The 22,304-nt window shown below is 48.0% G+C and overlaps 1 protein-coding gene across 3 annotated transcripts in view; it reads right to left on the bottom strand.

Annotated features, from left to right (window-relative positions):
• PIBF1 (progesterone immunomodulatory binding factor 1) overlaps positions 1-22,304 on the bottom strand; it is a 504,884-nt gene that overhangs the window by 160,165 nt on the left and 322,415 nt on the right. For all 3 annotated transcript variants that reach the window (XM_063952932.1, XM_063952931.1, XM_063952930.1), the window contains 2 exons: positions 21,874-21,976; positions 7,368-7,498 (listed from right to left, as the gene is read on the bottom strand). In XM_063952932.1, coding sequence (XP_063809002.1) covers positions 7,368-7,498; positions 21,874-21,976 — 234 coding nt within the window. The remainder of the gene's footprint in view (positions 1-7,367; positions 7,499-21,873; positions 21,977-22,304) is intronic.

Here is a 22,304-nt window from a genome sequence, read left to right as displayed (position 1 = left end):
TGACGTCTGATGCCGCCGGGAGCAGGAGAAGACGGGAGGCCGCGCCAAAGAGCGGTGAAGAGCCGGGCGGCGCTGAGGAGAAGAGCTCCGGTGGCGGCGGAAGAGGCCAGAAGACGCCTGCATCTTGGACGAAGATGTCCAGCGTCGGCTAGACGCAAAGAGGCGGCGGCGCCTCTGGCCAGGACGGGCTAGTGGCAGAAGAGTGCGGCTGAGGATCCGGAGAGGCCACCAGGGGAGGAATGCAAAAGAGCTAACGAAGCTCCCCTCTGGTGCCTCTCCCAATGGACAGGTAGGCCCTCGGTGAGGGTGCCTGTCAACCCCCCCTTCTCTCCACCCTAGACCACCGGGTGATCGGGCATTAGGCCCGTGGGCACAGTCAGGCCACAGGCCTGTGGCGCTGTAGGCGGGTACTAGGCCCGTGGGTAATAACAGGCATTAGGCCTGAGCACATTAGAGGGCATTAGGCCCTATTTCATTACGGGCCGCTAGGGATATAAGGTGGCCCTGGGCATTAGGCCCAGGTCACCCAACGGGCCTCAAGATAGGCAGGCGCTAGGCCTGAGGGTAAAGTCAGGCCTTGGGCCTTTGGATAAATAGGGGGCACTAGGCCCAGCAAATAGAGGGTTACTTCTCCCTAAAGCTGAATAAAGGTGGCACTGGGCACTAGGCCCAGGCCACCCCGAGGTGTATAGGTAGGCATGAGCCCTATATAGTAAGTGTACAGGAGGTGGGCAGGCTGTACGGCGCCCACCCCCCAGAGAGCAGGTATGGATTTTAAGGTACAGCACCGTTTAACCTTGTACTGTGATATTTGTGATGTATGTTGTTTCCTTGCAAGGCCAAGGTTGTCTATAGTTTGTTTAGTTTTGTCGCACCACACACACAGAGCTAGTTTGAGGGCTCTGCTGTTGTAGTTATTGTAGTGGTGTTACATCAGGATAGAGTTAGGCCCTCTACGGCTGTTTGTTTGCCTCCTTACAGGGACCTGTAAGTGGAGAAGAAGTTTGCAGTGCAAGATTGGCAACGGTGAGTAACACCTCTGTCGGTGTGTCCCTTTCGGTGTGTGTTTGTCCCTATCTGTCTCCCTTCCTTCAGGGTGAACGGTGAACCTTGCACGCAGGTGCAAGGTTGAATTTACACCTGGTGCGAGAGTACCGATAAGTGAAATTCGGGCTCTGAGGCCGTGCGCCCAGGATGACCTTCACCTAGCCCGAAAGCTCTTTTTCTCTGTTTCGGAGGGCGTTTCGGTCCACAGTTAGGAGGAACGGCACTCAACAATCTCCTTTCCCCTAGGTCACCGTGTCCGGGTCCAACTGAAGATTTCCAGGTCCGTTGAAGGTTCCGGTACCTGAAGGTGAGAGAGTGCGGCGCCTGTTGAGTAGTGAGTCTACACCTGCACGGCAGCAGGCACTACACCGCACTGTCACCCTCTTACATTTTGGCGTAGTCGGCAGGATCACGGACCGCGGATGCAATGTGGAACGTCCCCTAGAATACCCCCTGTGGACAGCTCCGGAGCAGACCCACCCCCACACATGTGCGGACCAGAGCGACTGGGTGACGGTGACTGGGGCAGACCTCCTGAAGATGTTGCAGTGGTCGGTCCAGCGAGGAAAGGAAGAGCGCTGGGAAAAGGGGCGTAAGAAGGCCGCTGTGACACCCTGCAAGAAATGTCGGCAAATGGGACACTTTGCCGACGAATGTACTTGGCGAGAGACATCCTCAAAGAAGATGGTCCAGCAAGCGGACCGAAGACGTTGTCAGAAGGGCCAAGAGAAGAAAGAGTCCTGGTGTTTGCTCTGCGGAAACTACGGGCATGAGCATAACATTTGTCCCTGGGACGAAGAGTGGAGCCAAGACAAGGTCGTTTTCCGGTGTGAAAGCTGTGGAGATCCCCGGCATCGGCTCCCAGAGCGTCCATGGACTGAGGACAGGATTGACTACGAGGCCACTGTGAAGCAGCTGACGGAGTCTCGTCAGGAACTTTGGAACCGGGTGGCTGCAGAGCCCATGTATGCGCTCTGCGAGGCTAGGGGACATGAGCTTCCCGATTGTTCATGGAATTTAGACCGGATGATTGCGGATGGTCGTGCCCAGAGATGGGAGGAAGAAACCAGAGAAATGGAGCGGAAGAGCCTGCTTGAAGTTAGAAGGTGGCAGTAATGCTCCCTTGTTGGAAGTGTCGGCGACCAGGACATTCGGCCAATGAGTGTCCCTGGGAAAATGCCGCAGACCTACTCTGCCCCAAGAAAGCGACCCCAGTAAAGAAGGATCCTTTCCCGCATAAGGCAGAGTTGGACGTCTGGGAGGAGAAGAAACCACGCTGCGAGGAAAAGCGTAAAGACCCAGTGACGGGGACGTCCAGAATTTCCCCGCATTGGAACTGTCCACGACCAGGACATGTGGAACAGGTGTGTCCTGGGTAACAAGAGATGCCAGCGGAAGAGAAGTACACTGAGGAAGTGGAGATGCCAGCGGAAGAGACGAAGTACACCGAGGAAGAAAATAGTCCTCTAGTCCAGTTATCGGTGGAAGAGGACTCGGAGTACTGTGAGATGTCCGCCGTGTCTGACGACGAATCTCTCCAAGAACAGATGGAGGAAGACTCGGGCATAGGAAGCACCGATGAGTGTGACTGGCAGGATCGGGTGGAGCCGTTCTCACAGTTGATTGCCCTCCGTGAAGAGGAGGAGACAGTCCTCGGGCAAGAATACTTGACGGAAGTACAGAGTTGGAAAGACAGACGGGGAGAGGATTGTGATGCCATGGGAGGACCCGTTCCAGAGGAAGACACGGGACCGTTGGAGATGACCCACGAGGAAAAATACAACAGATGGTGGTTGTTGCCCGGGAGGAAATGGATGCCCCGGAGGATTCCACTGTTGGGTGGTGCTCGGCCCCATCCCTGAAGACAGTGATGATGCCCCAGACGATATGGGAAGCCAAGAGTGGGTGACTGTTGCCCCCCGTGGAAGAAGATTCCCCTTGGTGGCCCACGTCGAGTGACCGTGAGGAGATGCCACTCACCCAGAGGATCCACCGATTGAGGTCAGGAGGTACGAAGAAGAGGAACCTGGAGCCGGTGGAGGAAGGATGTGGGGTCACAGTCTGTCCGGGCTGGGCCCTAGAACACAGCCTTGCCGGAAGGACCTGGGAATTCCCTGACCCGCGGACAATGGACTTTGTGGAGGGCGGGCACATCAGAAGTGCAGCGACGGGTGTTCGGTGCAGGGATTAGACTTTTCCCTGCACCAGACTTGCAGCGGCATCGGGCAGCGCCATGGCGCTTTAAACTTGGCGCCAATTTGGCCACCAAATCCAGCGCCGTCCGCGAGCCAATCACGGGCGGGCGTGGCGAGCCAATCGGCGCTCGTCGCGTCATAGGCCCCGCCACTGGATGTGACGTCAGACGCCGCCGGGAGCAGGAGAAGACGTCAGGCCGCGCCGAAGAGCGGTGAAGAGCTGGGTGGCGCTGAGGAGAAGAAGACGCCACAGGAAGAGCTCCGGTGGCCGCGGAAGAGGCCAGAAGACGCCTGCATTCCGGAGGAAGATGTTCAGCATCGGCTGGACGCGAAGAAGAGGCGGCGGCGCCGCTGGCCAGGACGGGCCAGCGGCAGAAGAGTGCGGCTGAGGATCCGGAGAAGCCACCAGGGGAGGAATGCAAAAGAGCTAACGAAGCTCCCCCCTGGTGCCTCTCCCAACGGACAAGTAGGCCCTTGGTGAGGGCGCCTGTCATCCCCTCCCCCTTTCTCTCCTCCCTAGACCACTGGGTGATCGAGTATTAGGCCCGTGGGTAATAACGGGCAGTAGGCCTGAGCACATTAGAGGGCATTAGGTCCTAGTTCATTAGCAGCCGCTAGGGAAATAAGGTGGCCCTGGACATTAGGCCCAGGTCACCCAACGGGCCCCAAGTTAGGCGGGTGATGTATGTTGTTTCCCCGTGCAGGGCCAAGGTTGTCTATAGTTTGTTTAGTTTTGTCGCACTACACACACACACAGCTAGTTTGAGGGCTCTGCCGTTGTAGTTAGTGTAGTGGTGTTACATCAGGATAGAGTTAGGCCCTCTACGGCTGTTTGTTTGTTTGCCTCCTTACAGGGACCTGTAAGTGGAGAAGAAGTTTGCAGTGCAAGATTGGCAACGGGGAGTAACACCTCTGTCCGTGTGTCCCTTTCGGTGTGTGTTTGTCCCTATCTGTCTCCCTTCCTTCAGGGCGAACGGTGAACCTTGCACGCAGGTGCAAGGTTGAGTTCACACCTGGTGCGAGAGTACGATAGGTGAAATTCGGGCTCTGAGGCCGTGCGCCCAGGATGACCTTCACCTAGCCCGAAAGCTCTTTTTCTCTGTTTCGGAGGGCGTTTCGGTCCACGGTTAGGAGGAACGGCACTCAGCAATCTCCTTTCCCCTAGGTAGCCGTGTCCGGGTCCAACTGAAGATTTCCAGGTCCGTTGAAGGTTCCGGTACCTGAAGGTGAGAGAGTGCGGCGCCTGGTGAATACCGAGTCTACACCTGTACGGCAGCAGGCACTACACCGCATTTCACCCTCTTACATTAACATACTGTATATGGAAACTTCTATTTCCGCAAGTTTAAAGGCAGAATTATGCCTTATATGTACCATATCAAAGATCTCTTACGCTTTCTGGTTGTGAGCTTTCCCATCAGCCATCCCCATAGTTTCTTATGGGGACAGTAAGCAACATTCACATAGTGCATCGTAAAAGCAAAGAGGCAGATGTGGCAGAGAAATATATTGCAATCCCTTTCTGGTGGGATGGAGCTGTTTGCCGTTTTAATAGCAATATATTCGCTTTGCACATGTGCAGCTGGATAACGTTCCAGTGCTTTTGCTACTGAGAGGCCGAGTTCATTGAAATTCTCACAATTTAATTTATCTTAGTGATCGTTTTAAAACCCAAACACATTTTATTAAGCTCTAAAAATGTGTTGCGGAGAGAATAATTAGGGCAGAACAGATAGGCCACATTCTCAAAACGTCAATGACGTAAAACCAAAATGTTATATAAACAAAACAAAAAAATGAAAACCTACACAAAATAACTACCTGTAACTAATACATTAAGCACAAAGGAAATTAAAAATAAATAAATACATTATTCTGTTTACAGTTTAATGATCCATTGTACTGCACATTCTTGCTGTGGAGTCTGAGTAGATAGATAACTACTCATGAGACCAGGACATATATCATTTTCGCAAAATAATGTTCGTACAGTTATCCTGCAAATGTGTTTTTCTCTTCTCTTTCTTCTTACAGCGTACTTCCACCCTACTGTGTGCTATTCCTGTAATATTTACCTCCATTGATAGTACACCTGCCAGCAGCAACCTATGCAGTGCGCCCCACATGGCTGCTTCGGATGGTTCTTCTGTGGGCAGGGTATACTTCATTTGGATCTTTCCATGCAGGGTATAGCATACTCCTACACACGTGTCAGTTTTCCCATACATGCATTTGGCCCTTGTATGGCTCATCTCCCACTGTGTAACCTACGTAGTGCGCCCAACATGCCTGCCTTATATGGTGTGCTTGTGGATGGGATGAAAAATACATGGGCCTCATGGTTTTGTTGGAACCTTCCTCTGAAATTTAGGACTCTGCAACCTCCCCATTTTGTGTTATCTCTTCTAGGGGTGGACTATTCCACCCTGGGTAATCCTACGCAGTGCACATAATATGGCTGCCACACCTGGTACCTTGTGAGGGTGGAATACACAACCCTTGGAGGTTATTACCCAAAATGCCTACACCAATCATGCATTATGCTTTCTATGTGTGTAATGTTTTATTTTTTATGTCTGTGTAGTTTATCTTTTGATGTATTACTTAAATCTTCTGTATTATGTGCATTGTTTGAGTTCAAGATGGCACTGCGGATGGCTCCCTCTGTGCTGCTCTGCCAAGCAGCCTTCGTTTTAGTTTTTACATGTATAATATGTTGAGTCTATCGTACAGTTGCAATGTGCAGTATGAACTCATACATGTAATGTTTGTAATGTATGCTATGTTCTTCCCCCTTCTTATGCTATGTATTCCCCCTTCATGTTGCTGCTTGGCGATACACTGTACCGCAAAAAATTCCCAGTGTATGTGAGTACACCTGGCCAATAAAGCTGATTCTGATTATTACATGTAAGTAATAACAGCTGCAGTATTGACCTCAACGATGAATAATGAAATACACTAACTGGAACTTGAAAATTGCACTGAAAAAATAAGTTTTAGAATTTGTATACTATTGGAATTGTACCAGCTAAGTTATGAATGGGGCAAATGTGTTACTTAAAATGAAAATTGTTACTTTTACTGCAATTGGTATTCAGCAATATTTAGCGCAGACTTGAAGGCATACAAGTGTTTAACCTAAATCACGAAAGAGATCCATTTTTTATTTATAAAGTAGCTATTCCACAACAGCCTGCTTTAATTTCCCTTGTACTGCTATCTATACCACATGTCCTGTATAGGAGGGGGTTTCCTGAGCCAACTATGGGCATTTCTAGCAATGCATTAGAAAGCAGGTAAAGCAGACTAAATTGAAATTTCATTAGTCAACTATGAAACGTAATTGCTTCCATTTTACAGCAATCGCACTTAGAAGATACTTTTTTTAAAATAGCAAGTGAAGTAATTTTTAAGCATGCTTCTCATAATTATTCTTCGTCGATCTTCTACAAATCACTATAGTCGTTCATCTACAAATCCCTAAATTTTGCCAAAACCTGTTTTTGGAATGCAGACTAGTGTGCCTAACAAACACATACACTGTAGCTCTGCTAAACATACACAAATCTCACAGCTCTCAGTCATGTGATGGCAGAGGCAGGAAGGTACAGTGCAGTCAGAGCTCATATGGAAGTTCTAAAGCATCCTGCTTACTAGATAAGTGCCTCTGGTTGCCATGGCAGTTCCATGACAAATGTACAGAATAATAAATTGTTAATAGCAACTTAAAAAAAAGATCATCGGATAAATGGTAAATACCAAAATTCTTCTCAAGGCCTGTCAAAGGGATTAAAAACAACACAACCCCCACCCCCCAAAAAAGTAATATACAAAGAAAATGAATACATTGTTACACTATTTATTACTACTATTAATATCTGCTGCACCACATTTGCTTCTGCAAAGGCAAATCCAGACAGTCACTTTAGTAGAATGAAATGAAGATGATTTAACGATTAAGCAGACCATTTTCTATTTGATTGTAAAGGAAACGGATGATTGATTTGTTTTTGTTGTATAGTTTATTGCTAGATTGTGTTGTTAAGTTTATTGCTAGATTGTGCATATTTAGTTCTATAATTGACACATGATGAAGAGTAAGAAAAATAAATCTAGGCTTACCTGACATCTTTTTCAAGCTTTGAAATCTGGTCCTTAAGAGAGTCTATCTGGATATCTCTTTGGCGCACAGATTCAATGAGGTACTGGTATGGCTGGTGAACTTGAATTAACAGGGAGTTAGTCCTGTCCAGCTATGAAAAAACAAACATCACAAAACTTATTACAGCTCTTTCAGGATTAGAAATATTATCTTTCCTGAAGGGTAAACAAACATGTAGATATAGTCATTTTCATCTTATTGTACAACTGATCATATAATCATTGTCATCTTATTGTACAATTGATCAAATAATGTTTTCTTCAGCTCAGGAAACCAGTTTATACATTGTTTGCCTATTTAATTAGCTAAAATTAATTACTAGTATTAATGCTTTCACGCTGCACTTTGCAGAAAGAATAATCTTAAAGAATTCTGGAATGTAATTTACCATTCTAGTAAACATTATGTGTTTTGCAGTAATTATGACACATGATTTCACTGTATAAAGATGGATTTTTTAAACTTTGGAAATTCAGTCATTCCTTTAAGTTTAGCACTTCTCTCAATATTGCCTTCTCCAGTTCAAACAAAGGTCAAAAAGTTTTTAAAGGACCCACTGAAAATATTAAGAGCTGAAAAAATAACTGAACATACAATATGGCTAAAGAGCTTCCCTTCTTATACAAAAGGATGAGCAGATACTATACAAGACACATTTTGTTTCCCCCAGCACCCTGAATGATAGCAGTAACCAGATTTAAATCCCATACAATAGCTTACAATTCAGAGATCTCGGTTACATATATCTGCTATATCAGATATATGTAACCAGTGGCGTCATGAGGGGGGTGCGGGGGGTGCGGCCCGCACCCGGGTGTCACCCTTCAATGGGGTGACACCAAATAGAGCCGCGCGCCCGCATCCCATTCCCATCCAGCAATCTGAGAGGCGAGACACATATCTGCAGGCCGCGGCGCTGTCCACACCCCCTTCTCCCCGCTGTCACTGTCAGACAGTACAGACCCGTGTCGGAGTGTTGCAGGCGGGGAAGTGTACCTTTGTCAGCAGGGGGGCGATCGTAACTTCAGTGCTTGGTTCCGGTCCCCGAGAGGCTCAGAGCTGGAGAGAAGCCGGGAAGCCCCGCCTCCTGTCCGCACAGCTCAGTCTCATTGATGGTGGATTCTTGACGCTGGGGCTGGGCACTACACTGTCTATTTTCCTCCCACCGAGCCGCGCCGCACCGCCAGCGTGAGGCAGTGATCCCTGGCAGCCACCTCACAAACAGCAGGCTGCCAGATCCCAGGAGCAGCCGGAGTGGAGGGACTGCTCAGCAGGCTGCTGTGTATTAGTGCAGTGCTGCCACTGCTGCAGCCAGTGTGCGGGGCCAAGCTTTGACAGGAGCAGCAACCCAAGGTCAGTGCCCTCTGCCCACTGTCCCCCTCAATTACTGCCCCTCATCCCAGTGTCTCCCACCATTACTGCCCCCCCATCCCAATGTCTCCCACCCTGTCAGGTGTCCCCCACCATAACTGCCCCCCCCCCCCCCATCCCATTGTCTCCCATCCTGCCCAGTGCCCCCCACCATTACTGCCCCCCCATCCCAGTGTCTCCAACCCTGTCCAGTGCCCCCCACCATTACTGCCCCCCCATCCCAGTGTCTCCCACCCTGTCAAGTGTCCCCCACCATAACTGCCCCCCCATCCCAGTGTCTCCCATCCTGCCCAGTGCTCCCCACCATTACTGCCCCCCATCCCAGTGTCTCCCACCCTGCCAAGTGTCCCCCACCATAACTGCCCCCCCCCCATCCCAGTGTCTCCCATCCTGCCCAGTGCCCCCCACCATTACTGCCCCCCCATCCCAGTGTCTCCCACCCTGCCAAGTGTCCCCCACCATAACTGCCCCCCATCCCAGTGTCTCCCACCCTGTCCAGTGTCCCCCACCATTACTTCCCCCCATCCCAGTGTCTCCCACCCTGTCCAGTGTCCACCACCATTACTGCCCCCCCCATCCCAGTGACTCCCACCCTGCCAAGCCAGTGTCTCCTCCTTTCCCTCCCCAACCAGCCCACTGCACTCCTCTCACTGCTCCTGCACCTAGAAAGTCCCCTGCCAGTATAGTCACAGTGTCCCCTTCTCATGCACATTAGTGTCCCCCCTCTCACCACCATCTCACTCCCTCTCCTTCCCATAGAGCCTTATTTCCCCCCTACCCTTCCCAACATGCCGACTGCCCGTCTTAACTGCTTACCTGCTAGAACCCCCAGCCAGTCCAATCACAGTGCCTCCCTCATTCAGCATAGTGTATTGCTGCCATCACCATTTCACTGCCCACCTTCCCATCCAGCCCAGTGTCCCCACATCGCACTGTCCACCCATCCAGCCCAGTGTCCCCACATCGCACTGTACACCCATCCAGCCCAGTGTCCCCACATCGCACTGTCCACCCATCCAGCCCAGTGTCCCCACATCGCACTGTCCACCCATCCAGCCCAGTGTCCCCACATCGCACTGTCCACCCATCCAGCCCAGTGTCCCCACATCGCACTGTCCACCCATCCAGCCCAGTGTCCCCACATCGCACTGCTCCCCCCATCCAGCCCAGTGTCCCCACATCGCACTGCTCCCCCCATCCAGCCCAGTGTCCCCACATCGCACTGCTCCCCCCATCCAGCCCAGTGTCCCCACATCGCACTGCTCCCCCATCCAGCCCAGTGTACCCACATCGCACTGCTCCCCCCATCCAGCCCAGTGTCCCCACATCGCACTGCTCCCCCCATCCAGCCCAGTGTCCCCACATCGCACTGCTCCCCCATCCAGCCCAGTGTACCCACATCGCACTGCTCCCCCCATCCAGCCCAGTGTCCCCACATCGCACTGCTCCCCCCATCCAGCCCAGTGTCCCCACATCGCACTGCTCCCCCATCCAGCCCAGTGTACCCACATCGCACTGTCCACCCATCCAGCCCAGTGTCCCCACATCGCACTGCTCCCCCCATCCAGCCCAGTGTCCCCACATCGCACTGCTCCCCCATCCAGCCCAGTGTACCCACATCGCACTGCTCCCCCATCCAGCCCAGTGTACCCACATCGCACTGCTCCCCCCATCCAGCCCAGTGTCCCCACTTCGCACTGCTCACCCCAACCAGCCCAGTGTCCCCACATCGCACTGTCCACCCATCCAGCCCATTGTCCACCTGTATTGTATTGTACTCTCCCTGTCATATACAGTATATTAGTGTATGTATTGGGATTTGGGCTGATATGCCAGTGGTCAGGATCCCAAAAGTCATCATATCAACCCTGAGATCCCGGACACCAGAATGCCAGCAGGGGAGGGTCGGCGCGAGTGCACTCACCACACAGCGGGCTCGTTGGCTCTCTGCACTCGCCGCAGGTTCTTTTCACACTCAGTGGGTGTCGTGGACACCCACAAGTGGGAATAGGCCCTGTTATCCGGCATTCCGGCGGTGGCATTGTCAGTGGTCGGGATTCCGGTGTCGGTATCCTGACTGCCGGGATCCTGACCGCCGACATATCAACTGCTTTCCTATGTATTCCTGTGTTGTGTGGGCCTTCTCCTCACTGCCGCCACTCTCCTCTGCACCGCCGCTGCCCAGGGCCTTCTCCTCCTCACCACCACCGACTACAGCACCCTCCGCTGCTCATTAGGTACTGTTACCCTGCTTCCCTATGTCCCTCTTTCTGTCCCTCTGTCACTCTCTCTGTCACTGCTATCACTCTTCCAGTCCCTATGCCCCTGCTGCCACTCCCTGTCACTCTCCCTATGTCCCTGCTGTCACTTTCTGTCACTCTCCCTGTCCCTGAATTTTGGCTCATACTGTGAGGCGTAATGTGAATTTCGGCTCATACTGTGTGGAGTAATGTGAAATTCGGCTCATACTGTGTGGCGTAATGTGAATTTTGGCTCATACTGTGTGGCGTAATGTGAATTTTGGCTCATACTATGTGGCATAATGTGAATTTTGGCACATTCCGTGTGGCATAATGTGAATTTTGGCTCATACTGTGTGGCATATTGTGAATTTGACTCATACTGTGTGGCATAATGTGAATTGTGGATCATACTGTTTGGCATAATGTGCATTTTGGATCATACTGTGTAGCATAATGTGAATTTTGGATCATATTGTGTGGCATAATGTGAATTGTGGATCATACTGTGTGGCATAATGTGAATATAGGATCATACTCTGTGGCATTGTGGGAATTTTGGCTCATTCAGTGGCATAATGTGTAAAGGGCACCAGTACTAGATAGTATAAGGGTAGAATAGGCTAGATAGTATAGACTAGATAGAATAGGCGGCACTCAGAGACTGAGAATTAATGAAAACCAAAACCCCACAGGGGTTTATCCAAACAGTGACGTTTCGGGGAGAGTTTCCCCTTCTTCGGACTCTCCCCGAAACGTCACCATTTGAATAAACACACCCTGAGGGGTTTTTCATTAATTCTCAGTCTCCAAGTGCCGCCTATTCTATGGACTCTGCATATGTGGGATATCTTACCCACCAGGAGGGCACTGGAGCCAGTAACAAATAGGTCTGGAGTGCCGGGGATTATTGACGTTATATATATATATATAAGTAAAACTAGTACAAAAAGGGTTCCCGTGTGGTGTGATACGGAAGGAGGTCCGTGGGGTGACACCATGAGTTACCATACCGGGTGACACCAACCCTAGTGACGCCTCTGTATGTAACCGAGATCTCTGAATTCTAAGATATTGTATGGGATTTAAATCTGGTTACTGCTATCATTCAGGGTGCTGAGGAAAACTAAATGTTTTTTTTTCTTGCTCGGCAATACCCCTCCCTTTCAAGCACCTGAATGATATCACTAAGCTAATTGAGCATCCATCACTATATTTACTATACAAGACATTAAGAAATTTACTTAAGTTCTGTGAAAATTATTTTTTTTACAAACAAGGCAAAACATGCAGCAAAATAAGAATTTATTTTTAACATTTAGTTTCAGAATTACACCACTTACAATTTTGGCTCCAGATTGACATTTTACTGTAGCAATTCAATGTATTTCTCATCATGGGATTGGTAGGATAAACTGGCGGCTGGGATCCTGGCCGTCAGAATACTGACAGCGGAATCCTGCCCACCGGTGTGCCAGCAGTGCCACGCCACAGGTTATATTCTCCCTCTATGGGTGTCATGGACACCCATAGAGGGAGGATAGCCTGTGGAGCCGGGATTCTGGCGGCGGTATTTCACCGCTAGTCGGTATTACAGCATTGGCATTGTGACGTCCGGGATCCCGACTAGCGGTATTGTAACCGCTTCCCTTCATCGTATTGTTTTTTTCTCTAAAATAAAGCATTTAATATTTTTTTCTGTTTAGTTAATAAACATAAGTACAGGAATGAGGGGAAAAACGGAAAATAATAAACAGGCTGGGCAATCGCACAAAGAAATAGGAAGAACATGTACAGTATAACAAATGCTGAATTGTTCACAACTAAAAGAAAGTCTGCAAAAGTGTTTTATACTTCTACTTGCTTACAAAAGAACACTAAATGGATACGACATAAGAAATACTATACTTATACTATTTAAAAAGATAGCTTCAAGGTAAAGTTGGATAAACAAGATGACTTCTTTTGCTGTCAAGAAGTGATAGATTTAGTAATTTAATAGTGACAGTTTCCCAGGGTGATCATAAAATCTTTAATATGATTGGCTCTAAGGAGAATTTTCTTTTCTAATGTATCCAATTTCATGGACTTTTAAAATACCTGAATAAGGGGGAGTGCCCAGCTGTGATCGAATGCTGCATCCTATGTGTTTTTAATGTAACTACAATGCATGTAAACACATCTAATAGTTTTTTGCTTTAATAAAACAGAGCTTGGATTTCATTTTGGAAAAAAGAATATCGGTTTTGGATTTCCCTTTCAAATACAAATTAAGGACAAAACATTGCACATATCAGTATGTTGAACTATGTCAATGGGCAGTGTTAACTTTATTAAACTTTATTTTGAACACCGCGTCAGTGTTTTATTTATATTATCTCTCTCTGTCCTAGGCCACTGCTGTCCAGTTAAACTTACCCCTGTTGTCTGCTTACATTCCCAGTCCTTTCTGTCCCATTGCTGCAGCACTTACAAGTCGATGTGATGCGCGCCTGCACTGGAGCCGCACTTATATCATCACGCAAATGTAATGCATTTGCAGAATGGGAAGGGGCTTAGGTTCCAGGATTAATTACCATGGAATACTCAAGGGGTCCAGTTAGTTTTCATTAACAGGGTACTCACAGCCCAGAGATTCCAAGAAGAACTCCAGAACTTGTCAACATGGTTCTGGAAGGCGTGAGAGGCACGTGATTTTTTTGAAGGCCTTTACCAATGAAGCTTCAGCATTACATGGACCAGTCTGGGTGTGGTTCACACAATTACACCGAGAGCAGTTTAGCTTGAGGCTGGTTTCCACTCTAGCAGATAGAAATAATACTCATTATTCCACTGCCAGTAGAAATAGGCTAGACCAGTGATGGCTAACCTTGAAACTCCAGCTGTTGTTGAACTACACATCCCAGCATGCCCTGCTACAGTTTTGCTATTTGGCCATGCTAAAATTGATGCAGGGCATGCTGGGATGTGTAGTTCAACAACAGCTGGCGTGTCAAGGTTAGCCATCACTGGGCTAGACTGTACAGTGCTGGGTGTAGTTGGCAAATTTCTGGGGAAGGGTTGGCCCATACGAGCCATTGTTAAAATAAGAATTTACTTACCGATAATTCTATTTCTCGTAGTCCGTAGTGGATGCTGGGGACTCCGTCAGGACCATGGGGAATAGCGGCTCCGCAGGAGACAGGGCACAAAAGTAAAAGCTATAGGATCAGGTGGTGTGCACTGGCTCCTCCCCCTATGACCCTCCTCCAAGCCTCAGTTAGGATACTGTGCCCGGACGAGCGTACACAATAAGGAAGGATTTTGAATCCCGGGTAAGACTCATACCAGCCACACCAATCACACTGTACAACCTGTGATCTGAACCCAGTTAACAGCATGATAACAGCGGAGCCTCTGAAAAGATGGCTCACAACAATAATAACCCAATTTTTGTAACAATAACTATGTACAAGTATTGCAGACAATCCGCACTTGGGATGGGCGCCCAGCATCCACTACGGACTACGAGAAATAGAATTATCGGTAAGTAAATTCTTATTTTCTCTGACGTCTTAAGTGGATGCTGGGGACCCCGTCAGGACCATGGGGATTATACCAAAGCTCCCAAACGGGCGGGAGAGTGCGGATGACTCTGCAGCACCGAATGAGAGAACTCCAGGTCCTCCTCAGCCAGGGTGTGCCCCTGACCAAGTAGCAGCTCGGCAAAGTTGTAAAGCCGAGACCCCTCGGGCAGCCGCCCAAGATGAGCCCACCTTCCTTGTGGAATGGGCATTTACATATTTTGGCTGTGGCAGGCCTGCCACAGAATGTGCAAGCTGAATTGTACTACACATCCAACTAGCAATCGTCTGCTTAGAAGCAAGAGCACCCAGTTTTTTGGGTGCCTACAGGATAACAGCAAGTCAGTTTTCCTGACTCCAGCCGTCCTGGAAACCTATATTTTCAGGGCCCTGACAACATCTAGCAACTTGGAGTCCTCCAAGTCCCTAGTAGCCGCAGGTATTACAATAAGCTGGTGCAGGTGAAACGCTGACACCACCTTAGGGAGAAACTGGGGACGAGTCCGCAGCTCTGCCCTGTCCGAATGGACAATCAGATATGGGCTTTGTGAGACAAAGCCGCCAATTCTGACACTCGCCTGGCCGAGGCCAGGGCCAACAGCATGGTCACTTTTCATGTGAGATATTTCAAATCCACAGATTTGAGCGGTTTAAACCAATGTGATTTGAGGAATCCCAGAACTACGTTGAGATCCCACAGTGCCACTGGAGGCACAAAAGGGGGTTGTATATGCAGTACTCCCTTGACAAACTTCTGGACTTCAGGAACTGAAGCCAATTCTTTCTGGAAGAAAATTGACAGGGCCGAAATTTGAACCTTAATGGACCCCAATTTGAGGCCCATAGACACTCCTGTTTGCAGGAAATGCAGGAATCGACCGAGTTGAAATTTCTTCGTGGGGCCTTCCTGGCCTCACACCACGCAACATATTTTCGCCACATGTGGTGATAATGTTGTGCGGTCACCTCCTTCCTGGCTTTGACCAGGGTAGGAATGACCTCTTCCGGAATGCCTTTTTCCCTTAGGATCCGGCGTTCCACCGCCATGCCGTCAAACGCAGCCGCGGTAAGTCTTGGAACAGACATGGTACTTGCTGAAGCAAGTCCCTTCTTAGCGGCAGAGGCCATGAGTCCTCTGTGAGCATTTCTTGAAGTTCCGGGTACCAAGTCCTTCTTGGCCAATCCGGAGCCACGAGTATAGTTCTTACTCCTCTACGTCTTATAATTCTCAGTACCTTGGGTATGAGAAGCAGAGGAGGGAACACATACACCGACTGGTACACCCACGGTGTTACCAGAACGTCCACAGCTATTGCCTGAGGGTCTCTTGACCTGGCGCAATACCTGTCCAGTTTTTTGTTCAGGCGGGACGCCATCATGTCCACCTTTGGTCTTTCCCAACGGTTCACAATCATGTGGAAGACTTCCCGATGAAGTCCCCACTCTCCCGGGTGGAGGTCGTGCCTGTTGAGGAAGTCTGCTTCCCAGTTGTCCACTCCCGGAATGAACACTGCTGACAGTGCTATCACATGATTTTCCGCCCAGCGAAGAATCCTTGCAGTTTCTGCCATTGCCCTCCTGCTTCTTGTGCCGCCCTGTCTGTTTATGTGGGCGACTGCCGTGATGTTGTCCCACTGGATCAATACCGGCTGACCTTGAAGCAGAGGTCTTGCTAAGCTTAGAGCATTGTAAATTGTCCTTAGCTCCAGTATATTTATGTGGAGAGAAGTCTCCAGACTTGATCACACTCCCTGGAAATTTTTTCCCTGTGTGACTGCTCCCCAGCCTCTCAGGCTGGCATCCGTGGTTACCAGGACCCAGTCCTGAATGCCGAATCTGCGGCCCTTTAGTAGATGAGCACTCTGCAGCCACCGCAGAAGAAACACCCTTGTCCTTGGAGACAGGGTTATCCGCTGATGCATCTGAAGATGCGATCCGGACCATTTTTCCAGCAGATCCCACTGAAAAGTTCTTGCGTGAAATCTGCCGAATGGAATCGCTTCGTAAGAAGCCACCATTTTTCCCAGGACACTTTTCCTGGTTTTAGGAGGTTCCTGACTAGCTCGGATAACTCCCTGGCTTTCTTCTCCGGGAGAAACACCCTTTTCTGGACTGTGTCCAGAATCATCCCTAGGAACAGCAGACGTGTCGTCGGAAACAGCTGCGATTTTGGAATATTTAGAATCCACCCGTGCTGTCGTAGAACTACTTGAGATAGTGCTACTCCGACCTCCAACTGTTCTCTGGACCTTGCCCTTATCAGGAGATCGTCTATTTTCTTTGAAGAAGAATCATCATTTCGGCCATTACCTTGGTAAAGACCCGGGGTGCCGTGGACAATCCAAACGGCAGCGTCTGAAACTGATAGTGACAGTTCAGTACCACGAACCTGAGGTACCCTTGGTGAGAAGGGCAAATTGGGACATGGAGGTAAGCATCCCTGATGTCCAGGGACACCATATAGTCCCCTTCTTCCTGGTTCGCTATCACTGCTCTGAGTGACTCCATCTTGATTTGAACCTTTGTATGTAAGTGTTCAAATATTTCAGATTTAGAATAGGTCTCACCGAGCCGTCTGGCTTCAGTACCAGAATATAGTGTGGAATAATACCCCTTTCCTTGTTGTAGGAGGGGTACTTTGATTATCACCTGCTGGGAATACAGCTTGTGAATTGTTTCCAATACTGCCTCCCTGTCGGAGGGAGACGTTGGTAAAGCAGACTTCAGGAACCTGCGAGGGGGAGACGTCTCGAATTTCCAATCTGTACCCCTGGGATACTACTTGTAGGATCCAGGGGTCCACTTGCGAGTGAGGCCACTGCGTGCTGAAACTCTTGAGACGACCCCCCACCGCACCTGAGTCCGCTTGTACGGCCCCAGCGTCATGCTGAGGACTTGGCAGAAGCGGTGGAGGGCTTCTGTTCCTGGGAATGGGCTGCCTGCTGCAGTCTTCTTCCCTTTCCTCTATCCCTGGGCAGATATGACTGGCCTTTTGCCCGCTTGCCCTTATGGGGACGAAAGGACTGAGGCTGAAAAGACGGTGTCTTTTTCTGCTGAGATGTGACTTGGGGTAAAAAAGGTGGATTTTCCAGCTGTTGCCGTGGCCACCAGGTCCGATGGACCGACCCCAAATAACTCCTCCCCTTTATACGGCAATACTTCCATGTGCCGTTTGGAATCTTCATCACCTGACCACTGTCGTGTCCATAAACATCTTCTGGCAGATATGGACATCGCACTTACTCTTGATGCCAGAGTGCAAATATCCCTCTGTGCATCTCGCATATATAGAAATGCATCCTTTAAATGCTCTATAGTCAATAAAATACTGTCCCTGTCAAGGGTATCAATATTTTCAGTCAGGGAATCCGACCAAGCCACCCCAGCGCTGCACATCCAGGCTGAGGCGATCGCTGGTCGCAGTATAACACCAGTATGTGTGTATATACTTTTTAGGATATTTTCCAGCCTCCTATCAGTTGGCTCCTTGAGGGCGGCCGTATCTGGAGACGGTAACGCCACTTGATAAGCGTGTGAGCGTCTTATCCACCCTAAGGGGTGTTTCCCAACGCGCCCTAACTTCTGGCGGGAAAGGGTATACCGCCAATAATTTTCTATCGGGGGAAACCCACGCATCATCACACACTTCATTTAATTTATCTGATTCAGGAAAAACTACAGGTAGTTTTTTCACACCCCACATAATACCCTTTTTTGTGGTACTTGTAGTATCAGAAATATGTAACACCTCCTTCATTGCCCTTAACATGTAACGTGTGGCCCTAAAGGAAAATACGTTTGTTTCTTCACCGTCGACACTGGAGTCAGTGTCCGTGTCGACCGACTGAGGTAAATGGGCGTTTTAAAGCCCCTGACGGTGTTTGAGACGCCTGGACAGGTACTAATTTGTTTGCCGGCCGTCTCATGTCGTCAACCGATGGAGCGTGTTGACATTATCACGTAATTCCCTAAATACGCCATCCATTCCGGTGTCGACTCCCTAGAGAGTGACATCACCATTACAGGCAATTGCTCCGCCTCCTCACCAACATCGTCCTCATACATGTCGACACACACGTACCGACACACAGCACACACACAGGGAATGCTCTGATAGAGGACAGGACCCCACTAGCCCTTTGGGGAGACAGAGGGAGAGTTTGCCAGCACACACCAAAACGCTATAATTATACAGGGACAACCTTTATATAAGTGTTTTCCCTTATAGCATCTTAATATATAAGCATATCGCCAAATAAGTGCCCCCCCTCTCTGTTTTAACCCTGTTTCTGTAGTGCAGTGCAGGGGAGAGCCTGGGAGCCTTCCCACCAGCAGTTCTGTGAGGGAAAATGGCGCTGTGTGCTGAGGAGAATAGGCCCCGCCCCCTTTTCGGCGGGCTTCTTCTCCCGTTTTTCTGATAACCTGGCAGGGGTTAAATACATCCATATAGCCCCAGAGGCTATATGTGATGTATTTTTAGCCAGTATAGGTACTTTCATTGCTGCCCAGGGCGCCCCCCCCAGCGCCCTGCACCCTCAGTGACCGTTGGTGTGAAGTGTGCTGAGAGCAATGGCGCACAGCTGCAGTGCTGTGCGCTACCTCATGAAGACTGAGAAGTCTTCAGCCGCCGATTTCTGGACCTCTTCTCTCTTCAGCATCTGCAAGGGGGTCGGCGGCGCGGCTCCGGTGACCCATCCAGGCTGTACCTGTGATCGTCCCTCTGGAGCTAGTGTCCAGTAGCCTAAGAAGCCAATCCATCCTGCACGCAGGTGAGTTCACTTCTTCTCCCCTAAGTCCCTCGTTGCAGTGAGCCTGTTGCCAGCAGGACTCACTGAAAATAAAAAACCTAATAAAACTTTTACTCTAAGCAGCTCTTTAGGAGAGCCACCTAGATTGCACCCTTCTCGGCCGGGCACAAAAACCTAACTGAGGCTTGGAGGAGGGTCATAGGGGGAGGAGCCAGTGCACACCACCTGATCCTAAAGCTTTTACTTTTGTGCCCTGTCTCCTGCGGAGCCGCTATTCCCCATGGTCCTGACGGAGTCCCCAGCATCCACTTAGGACGTCAGAGAAAAATTATTTGTATAACTTATCCATTCATTTCAACAGCTTAATTGTTTCAGTGGTATTTCTTTATGGTGGAAATTCAATTGAAATAAATGACTAACTGAAACTAATATATGACATCTGCATCTACGCAGATGCTTGCAATTGCATTATTCATGAAAATCCAATGCGAGCGAGTAACCGGCCTTATAGGTATAATTCAGCCTGCTAATGAGAGTAGAAATATTTCCCTGACTTTCAGTAGGACAGTTCTAGCTTTATTGTTTCCTAGATACTGTTTCTTTAAACAAACAAGTACCAAAGTGCTATGGGCAAGAGAGCCTGAAAGCAATTACTGTGCCAGTAATAGTCACATGCCTTTGCACCTATTATTATTCACTGAAATATTGCTATATACAGAGGATCTAAAGTAATCTTTCTTTTTGTATATGAGATGCTAATACAGACAGACAATGAAAATTAATTAGTAACCCCCCCCCCCAGCTGTATATTAAAGGGGGTGTTGTAAAGAGCTCTAAATATAACCTGTCCTTATTGGGTTTTAAAACATCGCCTGAAGTTCTAAGAATTGATCTGTATTCATAAGAATACACGCGCAAAACAGAAACAAACACTAAAATGAAAACATCAGCACAAATTTATTCTAATGAACATTTCATCAGACAAGCACGAAACAAAGTTAGCTTACGGCATTATAATTAGTCTAAGCACTGACAACATTTGAGTAAGATCTTGGAACTCTCCCAATTTAGTATTTTCCAGTGAAGAGAGGGAACGCTGCATGTTTTTTCCCCTTGTATTATGCATCGGGTGATTCAGTGGTTACAGAGAATGATTTGTATTTATCATGGGCAAAAACAACTCCTGCCTCTAAACCAGAGGTTCTCAAACTCGGTCCTCGTGGGCCCACACAGTGCATGTTTTGCAGGTGCACAGATGTATTAATTACTCACCGACATATTTTAAAAGGTCCACAGGTGGAGCTAATTATTTCACTTGCGATTCTGTGAGGAGACCTGCAAAACATGCACTGTGTGGGCCCACGAGGACCAAGTTTGAGAACCTCTGCTCTAAACTGTCCAGCCCAAAAACATTTTGTGCAGTGATTTGGAAGGATGGACAGTATGTGGTTTTCACTTCTGCACTGCATAGTGGTGAACGGATGCCAAGTGTACCCCGGCAATGGGTCAGTGGAAAGTGCAGGGGCATAAAGGATGGCTTAACACTTTTAATTTGCTATACACACACCTGGGGGTGTGGCTATGCCACCATTGTGACACGGCCAAATCCCTATGGTGCCATGTACAAGTTGGCAGAGCCGTATGTCTAATTTGCCTCAAAGTTGGGATGCATTAAAATTTAGATATGCATTATGCTCTCCTTCTCCTTTACTATCCCTTCCCTGTCCCCCTTCTTTCCAATCTTTGACCAATAGCCTTGCCCGCTTCAAACGCTCTTTTATTTTACCTAGACCTCTCCATCATCAAAACATGTGCATTACACAGGCCCCAAACCCAACCTTAGCAACCACAGTTATAAGCACAGGATGTTATAAGCACTTAAAATGGTTACATCATCTGTGTATTAGGTTCATGGTTTCGATATTTTTGTATAAATCTAAACCTCTGTATTAAAGTTCATGGTTTATATTTAGCAAATATTAGCACCCTGAATCCTATTTGAGAAGAGTGCTGCATAAATATATTTTTTATTATTATTATTTTACGAAAAACATCCTAGAATAAGCTAGTTCAAAATGTCTGCTGCCAAACCAACAAATTAGATAAGAAGAGACAACCTTTGACAGGGAAAGGATGCAGCTACAATACATACAGCCGCTATGTAGTGTACATGCAGGCAGAAATAATAATAGACACCGATCTAATGTGTATGCAGCTTATTCTATGCAAATATATTTGTCCCAAAAATATGTTTTTCATAAAAGTCACTTGATAAAAATGTTGATGATAACAACAACTACAATATTTCCATAAAACAAGTGATTCACATTGACTTAGACAAGACTGTGTATATTGGATCACTCTAATACATACCGTATAACTGATTAATCAAAAATAATTTATTTTTATCTATAAAAACTAGATTTATGATATCTTTAGGGTAATATTTGGTATGATCTAGAAAATATTTCCATTACAAGCAAAAGACAGTTAAACATTTTAAAAACCATTCATCTGGTACTTGGATAACTAAAATGTCTTTACCTCCAATGAAACTTTCCCAGTTTGCGCTTTCTGGTGCTCTAAATCTTTTAACAGTAAGGAATTTTGCCTTTCTAGCAGTAGAAGTCTTCTTGCAAGATGAACACTAAGAAAAATTAATAGTGAAAAAGAGGAAGTCAATACAGCGAGTCCTACATAAATGATAGATTCACAAATAACACTTGTCCTGAAGCATTTCATGCAGGCCCTGGACACACTTTGTTTTAGGTCATGGCAAAGGAGCAAGTTGAACGGTTTCCAAATTGCCCACGATCATTCTTGTATATCAAGCAAGTTGTAGCACAAAAAAAGTTGCAATATTGCTGAAATAGTAGCCCTACAGCCAGCAATTATTTGATGCCGTACACATTTTCAATGCAGAACCTATTAGTTTGAATGATAGAATATAAAAAAATAAAAATAAAAAAAAGACA

This window comes from Pseudophryne corroboree, chromosome 2 (genome assembly GCF_028390025.1).
Source record: "Pseudophryne corroboree isolate aPseCor3 chromosome 2, aPseCor3.hap2, whole genome shotgun sequence".
NCBI lineage: Eukaryota > Metazoa > Chordata > Amphibia > Anura > Myobatrachidae > Pseudophryne > Pseudophryne corroboree.
This window is presented reverse-complemented; position numbering and strand designations above follow the sequence as displayed.